Source organism: Haematobia irritans, chromosome 3, assembly GCF_050003625.1.
Source record: "Haematobia irritans isolate KBUSLIRL chromosome 3, ASM5000362v1, whole genome shotgun sequence".
Lineage (NCBI taxonomy): Eukaryota > Metazoa > Arthropoda > Insecta > Diptera > Muscidae > Haematobia > Haematobia irritans.
The window spans coordinates 81,036,520-81,056,668 of record NC_134399.1 but is presented as its reverse complement, the minus strand read 5'-3'; the positions used below and the strand labels follow the sequence as shown (position 1 = coordinate 81,056,668).

General features: G+C 37.2%; 1 protein-coding gene and 1 long non-coding RNA gene across 3 annotated transcripts in view; both read left to right on the top strand.

Moving 5' to 3' along the window:
- The first annotated feature begins 12,128 nt into the window (after nucleotides 1–12,128).
- On the top strand, nucleotides 12,129–12,614 carry LOC142230220 (uncharacterized). Its single transcript, XR_012720608.1, has 2 exons — nucleotides 12,129–12,363; nucleotides 12,421–12,614. It is a non-coding gene; the product is annotated as an uncharacterized LOC142230220 (long non-coding RNA).
- Nucleotides 12,615–13,724: 1,110 nt separating this feature from the next.
- LOC142228691 (uncharacterized) overlaps nucleotides 13,725–20,149 on the top strand; it is a 64,903-nt gene continuing 58,478 nt past the window's right edge. Inside the window, exons 1-2 of one of the 2 annotated variants that reach the window (XM_075299176.1) lie at nucleotides 13,725–14,040; nucleotides 14,105–14,921. Coding sequence is in view for 1 of the 2 variants with exons in the window: in XM_075299178.1 (XP_075155293.1) it covers nucleotides 14,866–14,921 (56 nt within the window). In the remaining variant the exon portion in view is untranslated. Of the gene's footprint in view, nucleotides 14,922–20,149 lie in introns of both variants that reach the window. The other variant, XM_075299178.1, reaches the window with a different exon arrangement.

Below are 20,149 nucleotides of genomic sequence, written 5' to 3'. Positions count from 1 at the left end.
GATGTCCAGACATTTTACAATTTGAACAATATGGGTCTGATTCGTCGGAACGAGTGCGTTAGCATTCTCCAGGTGGATGTTTCTTGTCACACTTTACGCAATTATAAGGCGAGCTACAATTTTTGGATACGTGGCCCCATCTTTGGCATTTATGACATTGGATATCGCCATCCTTTCTTTTCGGTAATTCCCATCCAATTATTTGATTTTGGAGTCCAGATATATGTTGTACGTCACCAAGTGATTTACCCTGTCTTAACGTAACTAAAAACAGGCCAGTGTCTGTATTGTTTTTAATAGAATTAGGTGTTTTAAATTTTGTAACCTTTTCTATTGTTTCAGGTACTATTTTATCCAATTCATCTTTAATTTCGTCGGTATCAGAGACAGCATAGAGGCCTCTAATTAGTACAGAAGCTTGTTTCAGCTCTTTTGGCGTAAATGAATACGATTGAATACCTTTGGTATTTAATAGTGCCATCATGGAGGCATGTACATTAAGGTCAGCAAAGTATATTTTACTTTTGTTTCTATTTATATTTTTCACTTTGAATGAAAACACTGGGATTGTGGCTTTTAGGGAATCAACCAAGGCTTTAATGTTCACATTATAAGGTAAGTACTATGTTCGCTTTTCGCGTTGAAATTTTCGCGGTTACTTTATTAAAACAGTTCAATATAAAGCAGATAAATTAACTCAATTGATGTGCAATTTCTTGTTCCTCTAGATTTCGGCAAGACTTTACAGGAATGTGTCTGTTTTCATTTATAATTTTGATTATTTCAGGAAAAGTAATCGCGAAAATAAAGTGATTTTCAACTCGAAAACCAAACATAGTACACACCTATAGATGAAAATTGGCGGGCACCATTTTATTTTAGGCTTGGGGTCAACTTTTTTGTTGTTGTCGTTTGAAGGTTTTGGTTTAGTTACCGCTGGGGAATTTTTTAAATCAATGTCAGCCAATACGTTTAGAATTCCAAAACTATTTTGGTCTTGTGGTGTATGTTTCGACAATCGTTCAGACAGCTCTGAAATATTGATGTTGATTGGGGAAATTGCCTCCTCAATTCGTTGTCTCTTATGGGCATTAACCTTGATTGTTGTTTTCGAGTTGGTTTTTGTATTTTTGGTGCTATCAACAATGGCTTGGTTTGTGGTAGACATTGTGGGCAGTATCTCTACTTCAACCACATCGCAATCCATGTCTGGTGGTACAGAAGCAGGCATCTCCAATGCAAAAGTGCAATTAGGATGCCTGTATTTGTTATATGAAAATTTATCCAATAAAAAAATTAGAAAAATAGTTGAGTAAACAAATCTACGTCCGATAGGTTTCGATGTTGCCAGATTTTTTTGGCAACACGCGAACATGACCTTATACTAGTGGATTTGTCGCCGCAACGTGTTGTGTCGCAGGGTTTATCCGACCGTATAAGGTGCCATTTACAGTGTGTCGCATCGATATGACTTGTCGGCGATGACTAAATAATCGGTTAATGTGTTATCGATCCCATAAACATGCAGCAGTATCGATTATGCCTTCGGACTTAACTTATAATGTGCACAATATATGGGATATGTTCGACAGCAGCACTGTCGTCCATAATAACTGATAGTCTGTAATGCGCTTTACAGATTATCAGTTATTCCGGACGACAGAGCTCGTGTCGAACATATCCCATATATTGTGCACATTATAAGTTAAGTCCGAAGGCATAATCGATACTGCTGCATGTTTATGGGATCGATAACACATTTACCGATTATTTAATCATCGCCGACAAGTCGTATCGATCCGACACACTGTAAGATTCTTTACAAACACCGACATTCCGTCCGGAATAACTGATAATCTGTAAAGCGCATAAAGCGCATAATAAACACCAGAGTACCGTTTCTCCAGGTCATCTCCAAAAAATATGCAACACTGTCATCAGCTGTTTAAAAACAATCACAGAAAACAAGTGAAATCTTACATTTCTAAAGGTAGGTACTATGTTCGCTTTTCGCGTTGAAATTTTCGTAGTTACTTTATTAAAACAGTTCAATATATACCAGATAAATTAATTCAATTGATGCGCATTTTCTTGTTCCTCTAGATTTCGACAAGACTTTACAGGAATAAGTTTGTTTTCATCTATAATTTTGATTATTTAAGGAAAAGTAATCGCGAAAATAATGTGGTTTTCAACTCGAACACCGAACATAGTACACACCTTAATGTATGAAATGCCCAAATAGTAATAAATATTTACTGCTGCGATTATTTATGACACTGTACCACTTTCAATTTCATGTTAAGGTGGGTACTATGTTTGTTGGCACGAAAAAACTTCACTTAGTGTGTAAATATAACCATAGCGATAGGCGGTAGGCGAAACATTTTTGCCGCAACGGCAAATACAATAAGCTTGACGGCGAATAGTTCCCTTTTTCACGTTTCCTAGCGTTTTTGTTGTCAATACAGCATGCTTTGACAATATTAAACAATGAAGTTGAATAAAAACATATAATGGCTTGTTATTTGTTGAGTTATTTCAAGAAAAAATAATCTACACGTGTCCAGGCAACATCAATTCCTAGTGGTGAGTTGAAAAAATTGATAAGCGATGGCAACACTATACCAGTTTTCGCCAAGGAGTTAGAATAAGTTTTAATTTAGCGACACGCGGCTAGCCGTCACGGTATTCCGTCGCGGATTTTGGGCTTCCCATAAGAAATACACGTAAATAAGTGTTCGCCTACCGCCTATCGCTATGGTTATATTTACACACTTAACCATTCTTTCGCGTTGAAAAATGAGAGTGTTGACAATACATTTCGAACGAAGAAAACAGCTATTTTGGAGCTATTCCGCGTTTATTTCTCCGCAATTTAATTGACAACATCGCCAAATGTCATACAATTTTTACTTATACATACGCAGCAGCTGATTGTTTACATACACGCATTCATGATAATTGTTTTGAAAAGTGTTTTTCTACCAGTTTTTGGATTGTTTTGCAAAAAAATCTCATACAGCACTGGACACTAATAATTGTTAAGAATAAAGCTCCAGCCGCTCTACTCCTGGTGTCTTACCACATTCTGCAACAGCTTTTACAACATGTGGTACATTGTCTTCTTCAGCTTTTCCAAATGGATACCGTCAATTTGTAACGCACATCAAAAAAACATATAATTCCGGTGTTATGCTAACTTTTACATCATGCGCAGCAATGGACTCATTCATCAACAAACTTAATTCGTTGGTGTCCACAATATCTACACAATCGCATTGGAATACCATGCTGTTGCCGCCTCACTAGCAATTTCAAATCCAGTGGTCACCACCACGGTTCCCACAAAGGATAATAACGCCATTTCATTTGCCAATGTTGTTACGTCGGGGGGAACAACCAACTTAAGCCCATAACTCAAGTTCAAGGGTAGTTCCTAAGCCAAAGTCACTGTTCCCGACTTATATTTCGTCACAAAGGGATGTTAGTGTTCTATACCAGACTCTTCGTTGACTGAAATTAATACATTGAGAAGCAATTGGCTGGTTTACTGAAGGATGTTATACTCTCCCAATGTATAAGTTCCAATAACTATTTCAGTCACGTTATGAAATTCAACCAGTGTTTTGAATTGATAAAATGCAAGAATGCCGCTAACTGAAATTTAAAAGCCACAACGAAATTAAATCGTTTCATTCCAGCCTATCACAATCATTTTGGATAAATGATGAATACAAGAAAATTATTTTGCTATTTAAATAAAAATTATTTAATTATTTGCTATAAACATTTATTTTGGATATAACTTTGTTCAGAAAAATTTACTAATTTTATATTAAAAAGTATAAAACGTATAAGACCACCCAATTACTTATACCCCGGTATATAAAAATAAAACAAGTTCGATTATAATTTTATTATGATTTTTTATTAATTTGTACATTTATACACTAATTAAAGACCCTAGAGCACAATGTTTTCTTTTCTGGATTATCAGCTTTCTTTCATTAATATTGTTATATTTAAAAATTTTTAATTATTGTTACGAATTTAATAATTATAGATATAAGTTTATTTAAATTAGTTTCCGTTAATTTAACATTTCAAATTGTAACGATAAAATTTCGCTATCACTTGTTGGAATCATCTATTCATTTCTAGTATTTTCCTGAATTTCGTTTATGTTCTTTTGTTTGCTTACCAAAATGTTAGTTCTTACTCTCTCATAGAATAGCAACCCCTTTGCTTTGTTATTCTGCATTCTCATTTCATCTCATTGTCTATTGTCATTATTGTTGTTGTAGTAATGCGAGCATATATCTATGTGAGTGTGTATGTGTTTGGCAGCCACCAGATGAACATCTTAATGGTCGTAGATCCTTCTAGCATTGTCTAAGAATGTTCTGGCGTTGCCAGAATATTGTAGTGCTACCAGAATGTTCTCGTATTGCCACATCGTCATATATAAAAGCGCTCGCATGCTGCTAACGAGTCAGTCTTAATTAAAGGCCGGTACTCTGTTCGGTTTTCGCGTTGAAACTCCATACACAACCAAAAAATGCGAAAAATTTGCGAAATTTTTTCCATTTGTGATACTTTGTTTTTTCGTGTTGAAAAACTGACGTTTATAGCACGGCGCCATTTGCAATGTGAATTAAGAAATAATTTATTTATTAAAAACTATTTGTGCGGGTTTATAAATCAAACACGGATCATATTTTTGTTCCGAAACTATACAAAGGATCAAAGGAATAGCAGATCAATTGCCCAAGGAAAAATAAAATGTTATTTTGTAAAAACAAGCAACACCACCAACTTAATCCAATATCGCTCCCTGTAAAATAGCGCTCCAAGCTACCTAAAAAAACGGCGCTTTCTATGTGCGAAATAATGGTTTCCATAAAAATTTTTCGCAAGAATGAACATAGTACCGGCCTTAAAGCGTCAAACGAATAACTTCAGTGTGAACGAATTGTAAAGTGTGAAGTCAAAGTAAATAAATTGTAGATTGTCGTTATTCAAAAGAACTGTGTTTTAATTGTCGGGTAATTAAAAACGCCTAAATATAAAAACGTAACAATTGGTGTCGGAAGTGAAATAACGAAAAAAAAATCTACAATGAAGTTTAATGAGCTTCGTGTGGAAGACTTAAAAAAGGAATTGAGCAAACTGGAGCTGCCGACAACAGGCAATAAGGCCCAGCTTCAAAAGCGTCTACTGGAAGAGTTTGAACGGCGTAATATGGACATTGCGACGCATGAGTTTGATTATAAGGAAGACATTGATGAATCAATACTCGTCAATACAAGCAGTGTAGAAACTCCATCTGTGGCTTCGAGTGTTGTGGATTACACCTCAATGCTCAATGTTTTGAGCAAAATGATGGAAGAGAATTCTAGAAAACTGGAAGCAAATTCTCTAAAAATGGAAGAAAATTCTAGAAAATTGCTGGAAGAAAACGCTCTAAAAATGCAAGAAAATTCTAGAAAAATGATGGAAGAAAATTCTCTTCTTTTGGTGGAGAAATTTGACGAAAATTCTAGAATTCTTAATGAAAAGTTACAACAACTTTCGGAAGGTATGGAGAAACGCGTAGACCACATTGAAAGTCAAATTGTGGAATTGGATAAGAAATTTGTGGTTCACGATGAAAAATTTCTACACCTTGAGAAAAAAATGTCAGAACTAGAAATGAAAGGTGGTCCACTGCGCGTAATCGAGGGCCCAAAAATCAAAACTCCTGTTTTTGATGGTTCATCTTCATTTGATGTTTTCAAATTCCAATTTGAGACGGTGGCATCCAGAAACATGTGGAATGACAACGACAGAGCAATTGAACTTCTGTTGGCATTGAAGGGTAATGCTGCCGATGTAATACAAAGTATCCCAACTTCTTCCAGAAATAACTATAAGGAAGTAATAGCTGCGCTACAACGCAAGTACGGTGGAGAACATAAGCAAGACATCTTCAGAATGGAATTAAGAGGAAGGGTCCAGAAATCAAATGAGACTCTACAAGATTTTGCAACAGAAGTTGAGCGGTTGGTGCTGTTGGCATACCCAGGAGAGAGTCACCCACTTGTGGACCGCATCAAAATTGAGACCTTTGTGAATGGCATTCGAGACCCAGACATAAAATGTGCAACATATGCGTCACAAAAAGCTACATTTGTGGAAACTGTAACATTTGCCCTTACACAAGAGACAGCGAGGGTACTAGCACGTCCTCAAATTCACAAAGTACGTAAGGTGGAGACCGAGAATGACGAATCAAATTCCGTGATTGATTCAGTGAAAGAAGCCGTTAAGCAGGCAATGCAAGAAATGAAGCAAGAGGCAAATAAATCCCGGATCAAATGCTATAACTGTGATAAGCCGGGACATCTAGCTCGAGAATGCAAAACACGACGCAAACGGTCAAGGTCCACATCACCATCTCCATTAAACAATAGCCATAAGAAGGTGACCCCACAGTCAAGTGAGTCACCTTTAAACTAAATCGAGCTAGTTCAGCGGGGCAAGAGCTGGCTCCCACAGTCGATGGCCCCACCATCTCCATAGCAATAGTTCAACAGAAAAATAACAATTTAACTATTGCGGGTGTTATTAATGGCGACAAGCGTACTTTGACGTTGGATACTGGTGCATCAAAGTCTATCATTAGATCTGATTTAGTAAAAGGAAAAGTTACACCACTGATTGGAGTCAAGCTACGCACGGCTACAGGGGAACCCGCAACCGTATATGGAAAGGTCACCGTAAAATTAACTATTGCTAACAAATCCGTTACTTATGATTTCATTGTGGCAGATATAGTAGATGAAGTTATAATTGGAGCGGATTTCATGATTGCTTTTGGTCTCAATTTGGATATGAAGCGTCGTGTAATGACATGGTGCGATGCCGAAATAACGGTAAACGTGGGATACGACGGGAATACACCTGTCAGACGTTTGACAACGAGCCAGTCGGAGTCTATACCACCGAATGCCGAAGCAATTATATGGGTTTCTATGAATGGAGATTGTGAAGTCGGCCAATTGTGGGTTGTTGAACCAGCAGAAAACAAAAGCAACAACATCTTGATAGCAAGTGCCCTGGTAACAACGAACGAAGAGAGACTAATACCAGTTCGTGTCTTGAACTTGTCTGACAATCATGAGCAAATCGTAAAATTTTCTGATATTGGAAAATGTACACCAGCCGAGGCAATAGTCAATTTGGAAGGCACCTCATCAAAGACACATGGAGCAGTGAGAAAACATCTAGAAGGGTATTTCGAGGCTTGGACACGTCATCTATCGCCGTCAGAGAGAAATAAAGCCAAGCAATTGTTGTGGAAAAACGCCTCTGCTTTTGCTTCTGAAAAGGGAAATCAAGGAAGAACATCTGTAGTGAAACATGAAATTAAAACCGCAGAAGAAAGGCCCATAAAACAGGCACCACGAAGTGTTCCCCTGGCAAAAAGAGACGAAGTTCAAAAGCTCATAAAGGAAATGGCGGAGAGTGGAGTGATCGAGCCATCATCAAGTCCTTGGTGTTCCCCAGTTGTGCTGGTCAAAAAGAAAGATGGAAGTACCCGATTCTGCGTGGACTACAGAAAACTGAATGATGTCACCAAAAAGGACAGTTATCCGCTTCCACGCATTGATGACACGTTGGACACACTAGCCGGAACAACATGGTTTTCTACGCTTGATTTGCAGAGTGGATATTGGCAAGTAGAGATCGCCGAGAAAGACAAGGAAAAGACGGCTTTTGGCGTTAATGGCGGTCTCTGGCAATTCAATGTAATGCCGTTCGGGCTCTGCAACGCTCCGGCTACCTTCGAAAGATTGATGGAGCGGGTACTGAAGGGGTTGCACTGGAAGTCGTGCTTGATATACTTGGACGACATCATAGTGATGGGCAAAACATTTGACGAGCACCTTAAGAACTTGAAAGACGTTATCCAGCAATTGTCAGCCGCTGGTCTACGCCTTAACGCAAAGAAATGCTCCCTTTTCCAGCGGCAAGTTAAATACCTGGGTCATCATGTGACTGCAGAGGGCATATCCACCGATGAAGACAAAATCCAAGCTGTCAGAGATTGGCCACGACCCCGAAATCTCCACGAATTAAGAAGTTTCCTTGGGTTATGTACATATTACCGACGATTCGTCCCAAACTTCGCCAGCATCGCCGCTAGTCTCCATAAATTGACGCAAAAAGGTCAGAAGTTCCAGTGGAGCGACGAACAGGAGGATTCATTCCAACATTTAAAAGAACTTTTATGTTCAGCTCCTGTTCTAGCGTATCCTATTCCGGGCGAAAAATTTGTTTTGGATACAGATGCTAGCGCGCATGGTATTGGAGGTGTGCTATCCCAACAGATAGACGGCAAGGAGAAGGTCATCGGATATTTCAGCCGAACGTTGTCCAAGCCCGAAAAGAACTACTGTGTAACGCGACGAGAGCTGCTAGCCGTCATAGAGGGTGTAAAACATTATCATAAATATTTGTACGGACAACACTTCTTGCTCAGGACTGATCACTCAGCTCTACGATGGTTGCTCCAATTCAAGAATCCGGAAGCTCAACTGGCACGTTGGATCGAGAGGCTCCAAAGCTATGATTTCAGTATCGAGCATAGAAAAGGTGGAAAACACGGTAACGCTGACGCTTTGTCACGTCGACCTTGCAGTATAGAATGCAAGCACTGCTCGAAAGCTGAACATAAGGAGGAGATTGTTGATATTCGGCTGTTACACATCGAATCTGGGGTGGACTGGCCAACAGAACAGCGTAAAGATCCCATTTTGAACAAAATTATTTCGGCAAAGGAAGAGAACAAGAAGCCCAGTAAGAAAGACATCGCAGCCGAAAGTCCACTTATGAAATCATACTGGGCTCAATGGGATAGTTTAGTTCTAGTCAATGGATCCCTGCAACGTAAATGGGAAAGCGAAGATGGCAAGAGCAGCCGAAATTTGATCATCGTACCAGATTCCAAAATAAGAGACGTTTTGGCGGAGTTCCATAATGGTCCCAGTGGAGGTCATCTGGGAATAACCAAAACCGCCGAGAAAGTGAAGCAACGATTCTACTGGGTTGGATGCCAGAAATCAATTGCTGAATGGGTAGCCAATTGCGAGAAGTGCATGAAGGCGAAAGGTCCAACAAGGAAAAGTCGAGGTCCTATGCAAGAATATAGACCAGGAGCCCCGTTTGAAAGAATAGCAATGGACGTGGCAGGCCCTTTCCCAGTAAGTGATTCTGGAAACCGTTATGTCCTTGTGGTCATGGATTACTTCAGCAAATGGCCGGAGGTGTATGCAATTCCAAACCAAGAGGCAAAAACGATTGTGGATGTGGTCAACAAAAACTGGATATGTCGCTACGGTGTGCCGTCCGAGATTCACTCAGACCAGGGAAGAAATTTTGAATCGGCCATATTCAAAGAGATGTGTGAATCCCTTGGTATCAAGAAAACGAGGACTACGCCATTACATCCACAATCCGATGGCATGGTAGAAAGGTTTAATCGCACTCTGGAGGAACATCTTCGAAAAGTAGTGGACAACGGCCAGAGGGACTGGGACGAGAATATACCAAAGTTTTTGCTGTCGTATAGATCTGCCATTCATGATTCCACCTCTCGAACACCGGCCAATGTTCTATTCGGAACTGAGTTGAAGTTGCCTGGCGATCTGATATTCGGCGCTAAACCTAATGAGCTCGCCATGGAAGAAAACAGAAACGACATCCCAAACACTTTCGGTGAAGTTCACGAATCAGTGCGCAACAAAATAAAAATGGTCAGCAACAGAATGAAGGCGAGATACGATCGTGCTGTAAATACAGAGGGCTTCCAAGAAGAAGAATTGGTTCTGCTATTTAACCCGCAACGAAAGAAAGGATTGTGTCCTAAACTGCAAACACAGTGGGAAGGCCCATACAAAGTCATCACGAAGATCAATGATGTTGTATACCGGATTCAGAAGGACGACAGCCCTAGATCAAAGATGAAAGTTGTACATCTGGAACGATTGGCTCCTTACGGAACAGGTTCTGTGCCTGTTCGGGACGAACAGGCTTAAGCGGGAGGCAGTGTTACGAATTTAATAATTATAGATATAAGTTTATTTAAATTAGTTTCCGTTAATTTAACATTTCAAATTGTAACGATAAAATTTCGCTATCACTTGTTGGAATCATCTATTCATTTCTAGTATTTTCCTGAATTTCGTTTATGTTCTTTTGTTTGCTTACCAAAATGTTAGTTCTTACTCTCTCATAGAATAGCAACCCCTTTGCTTTGTTATTCTGCATTCTCATTTCATCTCATTGTCTATTGTCATTATTGTTGTTGTAGTAATGCGAGCATATATCTATGTGAGTGTGTATGTGTTTGGCAGCCACCAGATGAACATCTTAATGGTCGTAGATCCTTCTAGCATTGTCTAAGAATGTTCTGGCGTTGCCAGAATATTGTAGTGCTACCAGAATGTTCTCGTATTGCCACACCGTCATATATAAAAGCGCTCGCATGCTGCTAACGAGTCAGTCTTAATTAAAGCGTCAAACGAATAACTTCAGTGTGAACGAATTGTAAAGTGTGAAGTCAAAGTAAATAAATTGTAGATTGTCGTTATTCAAAAGAACTGTGTTTTAATTGTCGGGTAATTAAAAACGCCTAAATATAAAAACGTAACATTATCATTTCTCATATTTAGCTTTCATGTTGTTTCCATTAAAAATTAAAATTGCATTAACATTTCTTTTGTTCAGTTCTCATTCATTTACGCCTCTTACACACAAAAAACGAGCTCGCTTAACAAATAGAAAAGGGAGCAATTACGAGGAGCGGTAAAATAATAAAAAAAATACAATTCATTTCTTTGTAAAAAATGGGTGTTGAATGTAGAAGCACTGGGTTTACAGAGATAAGACGAAATAATTTTTAAGCATATTTTAAAAAAGAAATCTTCATCGATTACATCTGCAGTATTATGACAATTAGCTTCTTCTACTTCTTCGTGTTCTGTGCAAACATTATGTTGCATAACATTAGTCAATTCTAAATTAGCAGGGGATGATGATAAATGGTGGCCTGGTTGTATCTCTACAATATGACGCTGATGGAATGCTATTGTTGCTGATGGCTGAAGCGATGATGGTACTGTTGTAATAGGCGGAGTTTCCAACGGGCACCGGTCGCCGATTGGAAACTCCTAGAAGACATTCCTTAAGGCCGGTACTCTGTTCGGTTTTCGCGTTGAAACTCCATACAAAACCAAAAAATGCGAAAAATTTGCGAAATTTTTTCCATTTGTGATACTATGTTTTTTCGTGTTGAAAAACTGACGTTTATAGCACGGCGCCATTTGCAATGTGAATTAAGAAATAATTTATTTATTAAAAACTATTTGTGCGGGTTTATAAATCAAACACGGACCATATTTTTGTTCCGAAACTATACAAAGGATCAAAGGAATAGCAGATCAATTGCCCAAGGAAAAATAAAATGTTATTTTCTAAAAACACGCAACAACCACCAACTTAATCCAATATCGCTCCCTGTAAAACAGCGCTCCAAGCTACCTAAAAAAACGCCGCTTTCTATGTGCGAAATAATGGTTTCCATAAAAATTTTTCGCAAGAATGAACATAGTACCGGCCTTTAGGGGTAAAATTTCACCCGGCCACTTCTTCGCCAGCAAAATCCAATTTAACAACATCACCTGGTAAACATTCCTCCACATCAACTTCATTCTCTGCCGTATTTATACGGTTCAATGTCATTTAATATCTGGACCAGACTTAAGTCCCACGGTAGCTCCTGCTAAAGCCATTGTAGTGGTGGGAACAACAACATTCGATCCAGCTGCTGGTGATACTATTGTGGATGATTGTGAAACCACCATTGCATTAGTATTGCATTTGTATTACTAACGGCAGCAACAGTCGATATTGCATTTGAAGAATTAGTAATAGTGGCTAATGTTGGAGTAGTATTTGCTGCCACCCCAATGGGACCACTCACTACTTGGGCGGCCGTTGTATTTGGTTGTTGCAATACAATATTTGCGGTCACAGCCACTGTGGTCGTGGCAGGTGTTGAGGGTGCTATGTTGGAGTTGCCCTGCCAGCATTTCAAAGTTCCATTTCAACCTCATCGTTACCACAGACTCGTAAATGTCACTTCAACCATCATGAAAAGGTACATCAAAAAGTACATGCAAGTAATTTGCCATCCCTACTGTTAAAAAAGCCATTTTTTTGTGAAACGCCAAGCGCAACCAGCTTGTTATATTTTAATTAAATAAAAACGAAAATAAAGTTCTGAAAACATAGATTATACGCTTAAAATTGTGAAAGGTATATTGGTGAACAATTTGGTGATTTTCCAAATGGAATAAAGTGATTGTTTTTCAGATATTTTACAGACACGCTGCCTCCATGGAATAAAAACACTGGTTGATAGACGCAGCAACATGTAACTCGCTACTTGTAACTCAACATCATCATTAATGCCAAAAATTATGTTAAATGTAATGTGATAGTGGTATAAATGTTATATTTTTAAGAATTTGTAAATGTTTAATCAAATTAATAAATATCTAAACAAACGTGTTTTACTCGACCACAATGATTCTTTTACAACTATCTTAAAATGCACTTTTTCTGATTGTTTGGAGGGTCCCTTATTGGCGTCGTTCTAAATTGATCTATAAAGGCACCTAATAATTGCACTCATGCGAAACATTTTTGTAGTAACTTGGCGTGGTACAACTTCTCAATAGTGACGGCGCTTTTCCGACGAGTTTTTGATGTCGTATATGATTGTTTTCGACGTAGTGGGGATTCTCAAAAGAGTCCCCAAATTCAAAAAATGTTGGCACGGTGTTCACTGTAGCTGATGTAGTGGCTGCAATTGTGGGTGTCAGGGATGTGAGGGCAGATGCTACTGTGGCAGAAACGGCTACAGAACCAGATGCTGTTATATATGTTATATACATATAGCACTCCGTTATTTTTATTTCGTCAATCTAATTGCATTTTTAAATAACAACGCGAACCACTTTTGTATTCTAATTTAACACAAATCATTTGAATAAATCAATTATTTCTTAATTCACATTACAAATGGCGCCATGTTTTGAAACTAACTAATCTCAACATATGGAAGGATTTAAAGCCGACCTAATTAGGGACTATGCACTTTATGTCAGTTTTTCAACTCGAAAAAAAAAACAAAGTACCACAAATGAAAAAATATTTCGGTAGTTTTTCGCATTTTTGGTTTTGTATGGGATTTCGCTTCGGAAACCGAACATAGTACCTACCTTTATTCGATAAATTAGTTACAATAAATTGCTATGGTGAATCTAAAAAGCGTAACTTTATCAAAATGCAATCTGATAACACCGACGCGACTTGCACTGATGAGATGTTCTCGATAGAACACCACTGCAACGATGTTATGGATATCCCATACAAATGTTGCATCCAGTGATAAAAGAAAACAGCCCTACTGTCGTCCGGATAATCTGAACGGCGCATTATTTACAGCGAAAATTTGAGTATGATGTGAACGCCGTAAAATGTGTAGAGCGAACGGCACTACCCATACGTTGCACACATACGTCGTAATTTAGGCAGTCCTTGTTTGAAACGCTAACACGCTCGAATTTAAAGAATTTCGAAACAAAAAACAATCTACATTCGAAATTGATTGAAGCAAGAAGCTCCAAATCTCCAAAGTAGATTGAGCGGCTCCCATCGGAGATGGTCGATTTGTTATTGAGTTTTTGTGTTAACGTGTTTCAATAATAACAATAAGTTTATTTTGATTATACGCTGTAGTGAATTACTTAATTTGAAGCATTCACCGTACAAAAAAAGAAGAGAAAACCGGTCGAGTTAAATATTGTTTTCACACAAATCTACGAACCAATATAAGTAATATCAAGAATATCGCACAAAAAACCTGAGATTGGAATGTGTTGAAGAGAAGAAGACAACCACCATTAACAAGATAATTCCTCATTTTGTGTTAGTGTGTATATTTTCTTTATGCTTTTTACGTGGCTGACCACCACCACCACCTCCATTTCAGATGCTGTTTGTGGCATGAGCGCTCAAGACGAGTAGCTACAGTTGAAATTGTTGTACGGTTGGCTCAAGTTATTGGCCAAAGAGGAGAGAAAAAAAAAGTTGTCAAAACATAGAGGAAAGGACGGTAGTCAAAGTCCAATTAAGGGGTGGAGAAATCCCCGACAAAAGTGTCTACCAACAAGAGGAACAGTAGCCGATTGGTATCGTTTGTGAAAACCGGTAAAGTGTGTGTGTAGTACAACAAAAATTGACAACCCAAACCTAAAAGGAAACAAAATACATGGTGTCTTCTTTAAGAAAAGTTATGGACAAGTGTTACGCTTAAAAATAAAAAGCCTTTTATAAAAAACAGAATATAGTGCGATTTGAAAATCAGCCAAAGTTCTGCTCCCATCTTCTTGGAATTTATGTAAAAAAAAAATACATTTTTATCTTATTTGTGTCGCGACAATTTTTTTAGACCAGTTGAACTGGTTCTTATTTTATCTCGAGACGATGGTTTGCTAAAACCTTTTTCAATATTTAGTGAAGGTCTTTTTTGTGTCAACTTTGCATTAAAGCAATATTATTAATTGCTCTGCGGAATCGTCGTGTACTCCAACCTGTATTCGGGTTATTAACTTGTCATCTGTTTGGTGTTCAGTGCTCTCTCTCTTAATTAAAATAAATCTGCATACACCGTAGTATTGTGTGGGGTACAAGAATTATTGCCTCTGCCTCTTAATGAATGATTAACGGTTATTAGTGCTGCAAACACTCTCCATGTTCAAAGTTTTATATCACGTTGATATTAAAACACAGAGGATAATCGAACACAGGTAAGAGGAAGTTGCCTTCTAATCTTTTACTATTGCTAATAAGCTTATACTTGGTTGATATGGACAACAGAAAATAGGTTAGAGGATCCTAGATGATCCTAGGGGCTATAACGAAATATGGTAAATGGGTCAATAATAACAAGAGGCTAGTGAACGAGAACATATTCACGGATAACCGGAGAGGAATGGTGGCAATGGCTGACATTACGTCGGTTGCTATCATGAATTCCATTAGAATACAAAAATCGATTACTACAAGGAATAAGGCAAAAATTGCATAAGAAGTAAGGCCACCCTTGCAGAACAATGTAACAAAAATACTATTGGCAAAAATCAAACTACGGATCCACTGGTGAAGAGTAAAACGATTGTCATGATGGCGGTTATGATTACGACCAGACAACTAGAATTGAAGCCCTTTCTGTACCGAATAGTAGCAGCGGAAGATGTTTTGAGAATGAAAAACTGCACTCCCTTGCAAAACAATGGTTGGCAACAAATTGTAGAAAAAGGTGTTCCCTGAATAGGTTAGGTTAAAGTGGCAGCCCGATTAAGTTTCAGACTCATTTAGACTATTCAGTTCATTGTGATATTCCCTGAATATGAGCAGGCTACATTTAGAGGGATGAATTAGAGAGAAAAACAAGCCGAATAATGGCTTGCGTGTATGTCATTTTCTGTTTGGCCTAAGCTAACCTGGATCATATTTTAAAGCTAACCAATATTATTCCATTACGTTTAACTTGTTTGGCTCTACATATTTCGCTTCTTACAGGCCTATTATTTAACATATTATCCGCATTCCAAATACTGCACGATCTTTGATCTTTGAGGATCCTTTTTCTACCTCCTCAGAGTTTTCATATACATAATAGTCGTGAACATAAACCCAGAAAAAAGGGTAAAATGCCAGAGATAATTATTGATAGATCTGTAACAGATAGCGCAGTCTGAAGAATATCACAAAAAAACAATTGGATTTTTTAGTAATTGGTGGACTGACAGAACTTTTAGAACTTATTTGATTTTGGACTATTTGGTAGGTTTTTCGAAGTTACTTTTTTAAATTGTCATACTTGGTAGATTTCAAAGGTCATTGTTCTGAGGCTATTTTGGCCCAAGAAGAAATGGATCAACCCTAGGACGGGTACATTCTCTGTTATTTAAGGGCCTGTCTCAGTTCTGGTCAAAATGTATGAGAGAAACCGGTCACTTCAACACGGAGAAAATTTACATTTTCGGACGTGACTTGAGTTCCAGCCTTTGGACAAGTTTACATGACCTGTTTTGGATATGATTTTAAGAACTTTTTTCATTTTGCGTATTCGAATCGTCACCAACAAGGAAAAACGTTAAAAAATGGATAATTGCAATAATTGTATTTCAGTAGATGTGCAGCTCCATTAAGGTTAAAATATCAAGAGGATATAGAATTTAATAATACCATAGTTGAAAAAATACGATAATCTAGAATATCGGCAACAGTCTTCTGTAGGTCTGTCAGTGGCAAATTGCACAAATTTCCCGCAGGGTGTATAGAATATAGAAAGTGAAAAATTTTAAGCAATTATTTGAACTTTATTTACTTATTATTAAATTCAATTCGGTTTAGACGCGTATTGGCTGCGCAAATTAGTAATGCGGGATTAATTCGGATAAATTAGTAATTCAGGATGAGATAATACTGAAACTATATTTATGTCATAACCTCATCCCATAGTATTCCATTTCAATATATCAAGTTTCGTTTCCACAAAACAGCACTTGCGGAAAGCTTGCGATTAGCTTCTTCAAAGAGATGATTGTTTTGAATCGCATCGGTACTGATAGTGAAAAGTGTATCCACTACGACAATGTTAAGCGAACAAATTAATATGGTTACTCAGGTCATGCCTCCACATCGACGGCTGTATATTTGGTGGGTCAGCTGGGTGTGGTGTACTATGGGCTGCTGCAAACGAGCGATACAGGTGCTTTGTATCGAACTGAATTGATATGTTTGAGCCGAGCTTTTTGTGTAATAAAAAGCCACAATATTTGGAAAGGTGGTGGGTGACAAATGATTTTGCAGCATAATAACGATCGATCACATATTGCAAACCCCGTAAAAACTTATTTGGATATACTCAAATGGGAAGTGCTACCCTACCCGCCGTATCATCCAAATATAGCTCCTTCTGATTACCACTTGCTTCGATAGATGACGCATGACCTGGCTGATCAGCATATTCATTCTCATGGGTCGATTCGCCTACTGACGAGTCGTATGCAGCGTTGCCACAAACTTTTTTGAGAAAGAGCCAAACTTATAAAACAGATCCAAATTTTAAAAATTAATTTTGTTGGAAGAAAATAGTATTAAAAATTTATAGGAACACAAAACTACATTCTGCAAAGAAAAACTGAAAAACGCATTACGCTTGAATTTATGCTTGAATTTTAGACATTTTCGTTTTGTATTCGGAATCCATACGTTTAGGTCGGTATCAAACAATTTGTTTGCTGATATTAATTCATTACAAATCTGAACTTAATTTACACTAAAAAAGTGAATCCTTTGGGGCAGTAAAGTTCAATTTAACTCCACCCTATTTTAGTTCATGAAATTATTATGTTTTATGAAAGTTTTCTTGACTGTAATAATTTTTTGCTTAAATTAACTAATGATGGTGAAAAATTATACACAAATTAAACATAAAGAGCCACCGTGATGCAATGGTTAGCATGCCCGCCTTGCATACACAAGGTCGTGGGTTCGATTCCTGCTACGAGCGAACACCAAAAAGTTTTTCAGCGGTGGATTATCCCACCTCAGTAATGCTGGTGACATTTCTGAGGATTTCAAAGCTTCTCTAAGTGGTTTCACTGGAATGTGAAACGCCGATCGGACTCGGCTATAAAAAGGAGGTCCCTTGTCATTGAGCTTAACATGGAATCGGACAGCACTCAGTGATAAGATAGAAGTTCACCACTGTGGTATCACAATGGACTGAATAGTCTAAGTGATCCTGATACATCGGGCTGCCACATAACCTAACCTAACCTAACATAAAGAGTTACTAAATTTTGTAGTTACCACAAAATATTTCAGAATATTACACCCAATTTCGATCCAACCTTACAACTTTGCTCTGCCTTTTTTGGTCACTTTTTTGATTGGTCACTTTAATTAGGAAAAAACTAAAAAGGAGCCTAGAAGAGGCAGAAAAATTAAAAAGAGGCAAATTTGGGGCCAAAATAAGACAGAGCCAGCAGTCCAAAAAAGAGCCAATTTGGCTCGCTGGTCGTTTGTAGCATATGTAGCCCAAAAAAATTGAGAAAAAGAATTTTTCGGAATAAATTCTCAAATAATTGAAAATAATCCAGCGTTTTTATTTGCGCTCCCAATATTATGACTCACTTTCTCCAATTTTACAATCTGATCTGATATATAGTAATAAGATCGTACCAATCCATGTAGCACTTAAATAAACTTTATGGCTCCGATGCAAAGTTTCTAATTCATAAACATACAATTTTTCTTACAAATAAAAAATATTTTTGAATAGAGCATAGTTTTATAATTAAATTCCCAGTGTCTGGTAGTATTACATTCAATATACTACAAATTGCAGCAAATAACACTAGCCAACAGTCGTTTTGTGATTTGTTTCTAGCATATTTTATTGATTTTGACCTACTAAACACGAAAATGAGTTTTAAAAAATTTTCTGTCGATTGGTTTTCGAGATACAATTTTTTTTAAATTTTTTTTTTAATTTTTGGAGATACACCTACAATTTTGAGCATATCGTCTTATTTGACCTATTTGATCCTAGTGCTACTCAAATTAAAGAAAATTGAGCCGTCTACAACTCATTCTCAGAAAATTTTCAAATCGGTTAAGAAGTTTGGAAGTTGGCGGCTTAAAAAAGTTAAAAAACGGCGTTTTTTTAGTAAAAATGTGGCAGAAAAAACCATATAAAAATTCATATAAAATATAAAACACGATGCTAACAGCAATTTTGGTTTTTTTACATATAGCTGAAATTTTTACAAAGAAAATAAGCCCTTACTTAACAAACAAATAGCGGACAGAGAAAATTTTGTTATTTGTTACCTAGTGTAACTGAATTTACCACCAATAAAATACAAAAAATCTATTTTCACAAATGACTAGCTGGCTGGTACTTTTACAAGTTTGCCTTGCCGACAATATCATTTTCCATTCTCGATCGCAATGAAATACGATACCACATTGATCATTATTGAGTTGGAAACGAAAACTACGCTTCAGTTTTAAAACATTAAAGCAATTCAAGCGAAAAGTAATGTCAAATTTTCTACCCATTATACTGAAGAAAATTTGTGTGACAATATGTAGTTTTATTAGGGTGGGTCTATGGGATGTTGAGTTTGTTGTTATGTAAAGCAGGCTCGTCGGTTATCTAGAACCGATACCCTATGAGCCTGTAAAGGGAAAAACTTTCTAGTCCATTTTTTCTTTTTTAGTTGTTGTTGTAACAGTTTGTTATTTGGTTTCATCCATTTTATGTGCGCTTAGGTACTTCAACTTATATCCAGATATCATGTTGCAGGAATGTGATGTGTCCAGAGTGAGGTGGTGGTGAGTCGAGTAGGTTTGCAATGCAAACGAAAAGTTGACAAGTGTCATGTGGCCCTTGGTTACAGATGGAACACATGTCAACTACGCTGTTATCAATCACTGATAAAAAAAACATTTTTTTGTCTTCAATCACCAAATTAATTGATCCAATTAATTTTTAATTGAAATGTCTTCAAACACGAAAATGAAATAGTATCAATCACATAAGTTAATTCAAAATTTAATTGATCCAATTGAAAAATAAATTGGTACAATTAATTTTGTGATTGATTTTTGTCTCAATTAAAAAATTTCTTGAATCAATTAAATTTGTAATATTTATAAAAATTCAATTGGAAAAAATTTGGTGATACTTTTTTCTGTGTAGGTAGGTATTGAGGCGGCTGCACTTGCCTGATCATGTCCGTGAAAATAAAGTTAACTTTAAAATTTATGTTAACATTGCATTTTTACTAAACATAGCTCTGTTATGTGCTTAACAGAAGGAAAAATAATGATATCTTTAAAAAGAGTAAAAAATTAAAATATAAGAGCGACGATTCTGCAAAGACCATATACCAGGTCTCGATGAGCAGAATCTGATTCTGAAATAGTTTCATCAGTGTCTTTGTCAGATATTTTC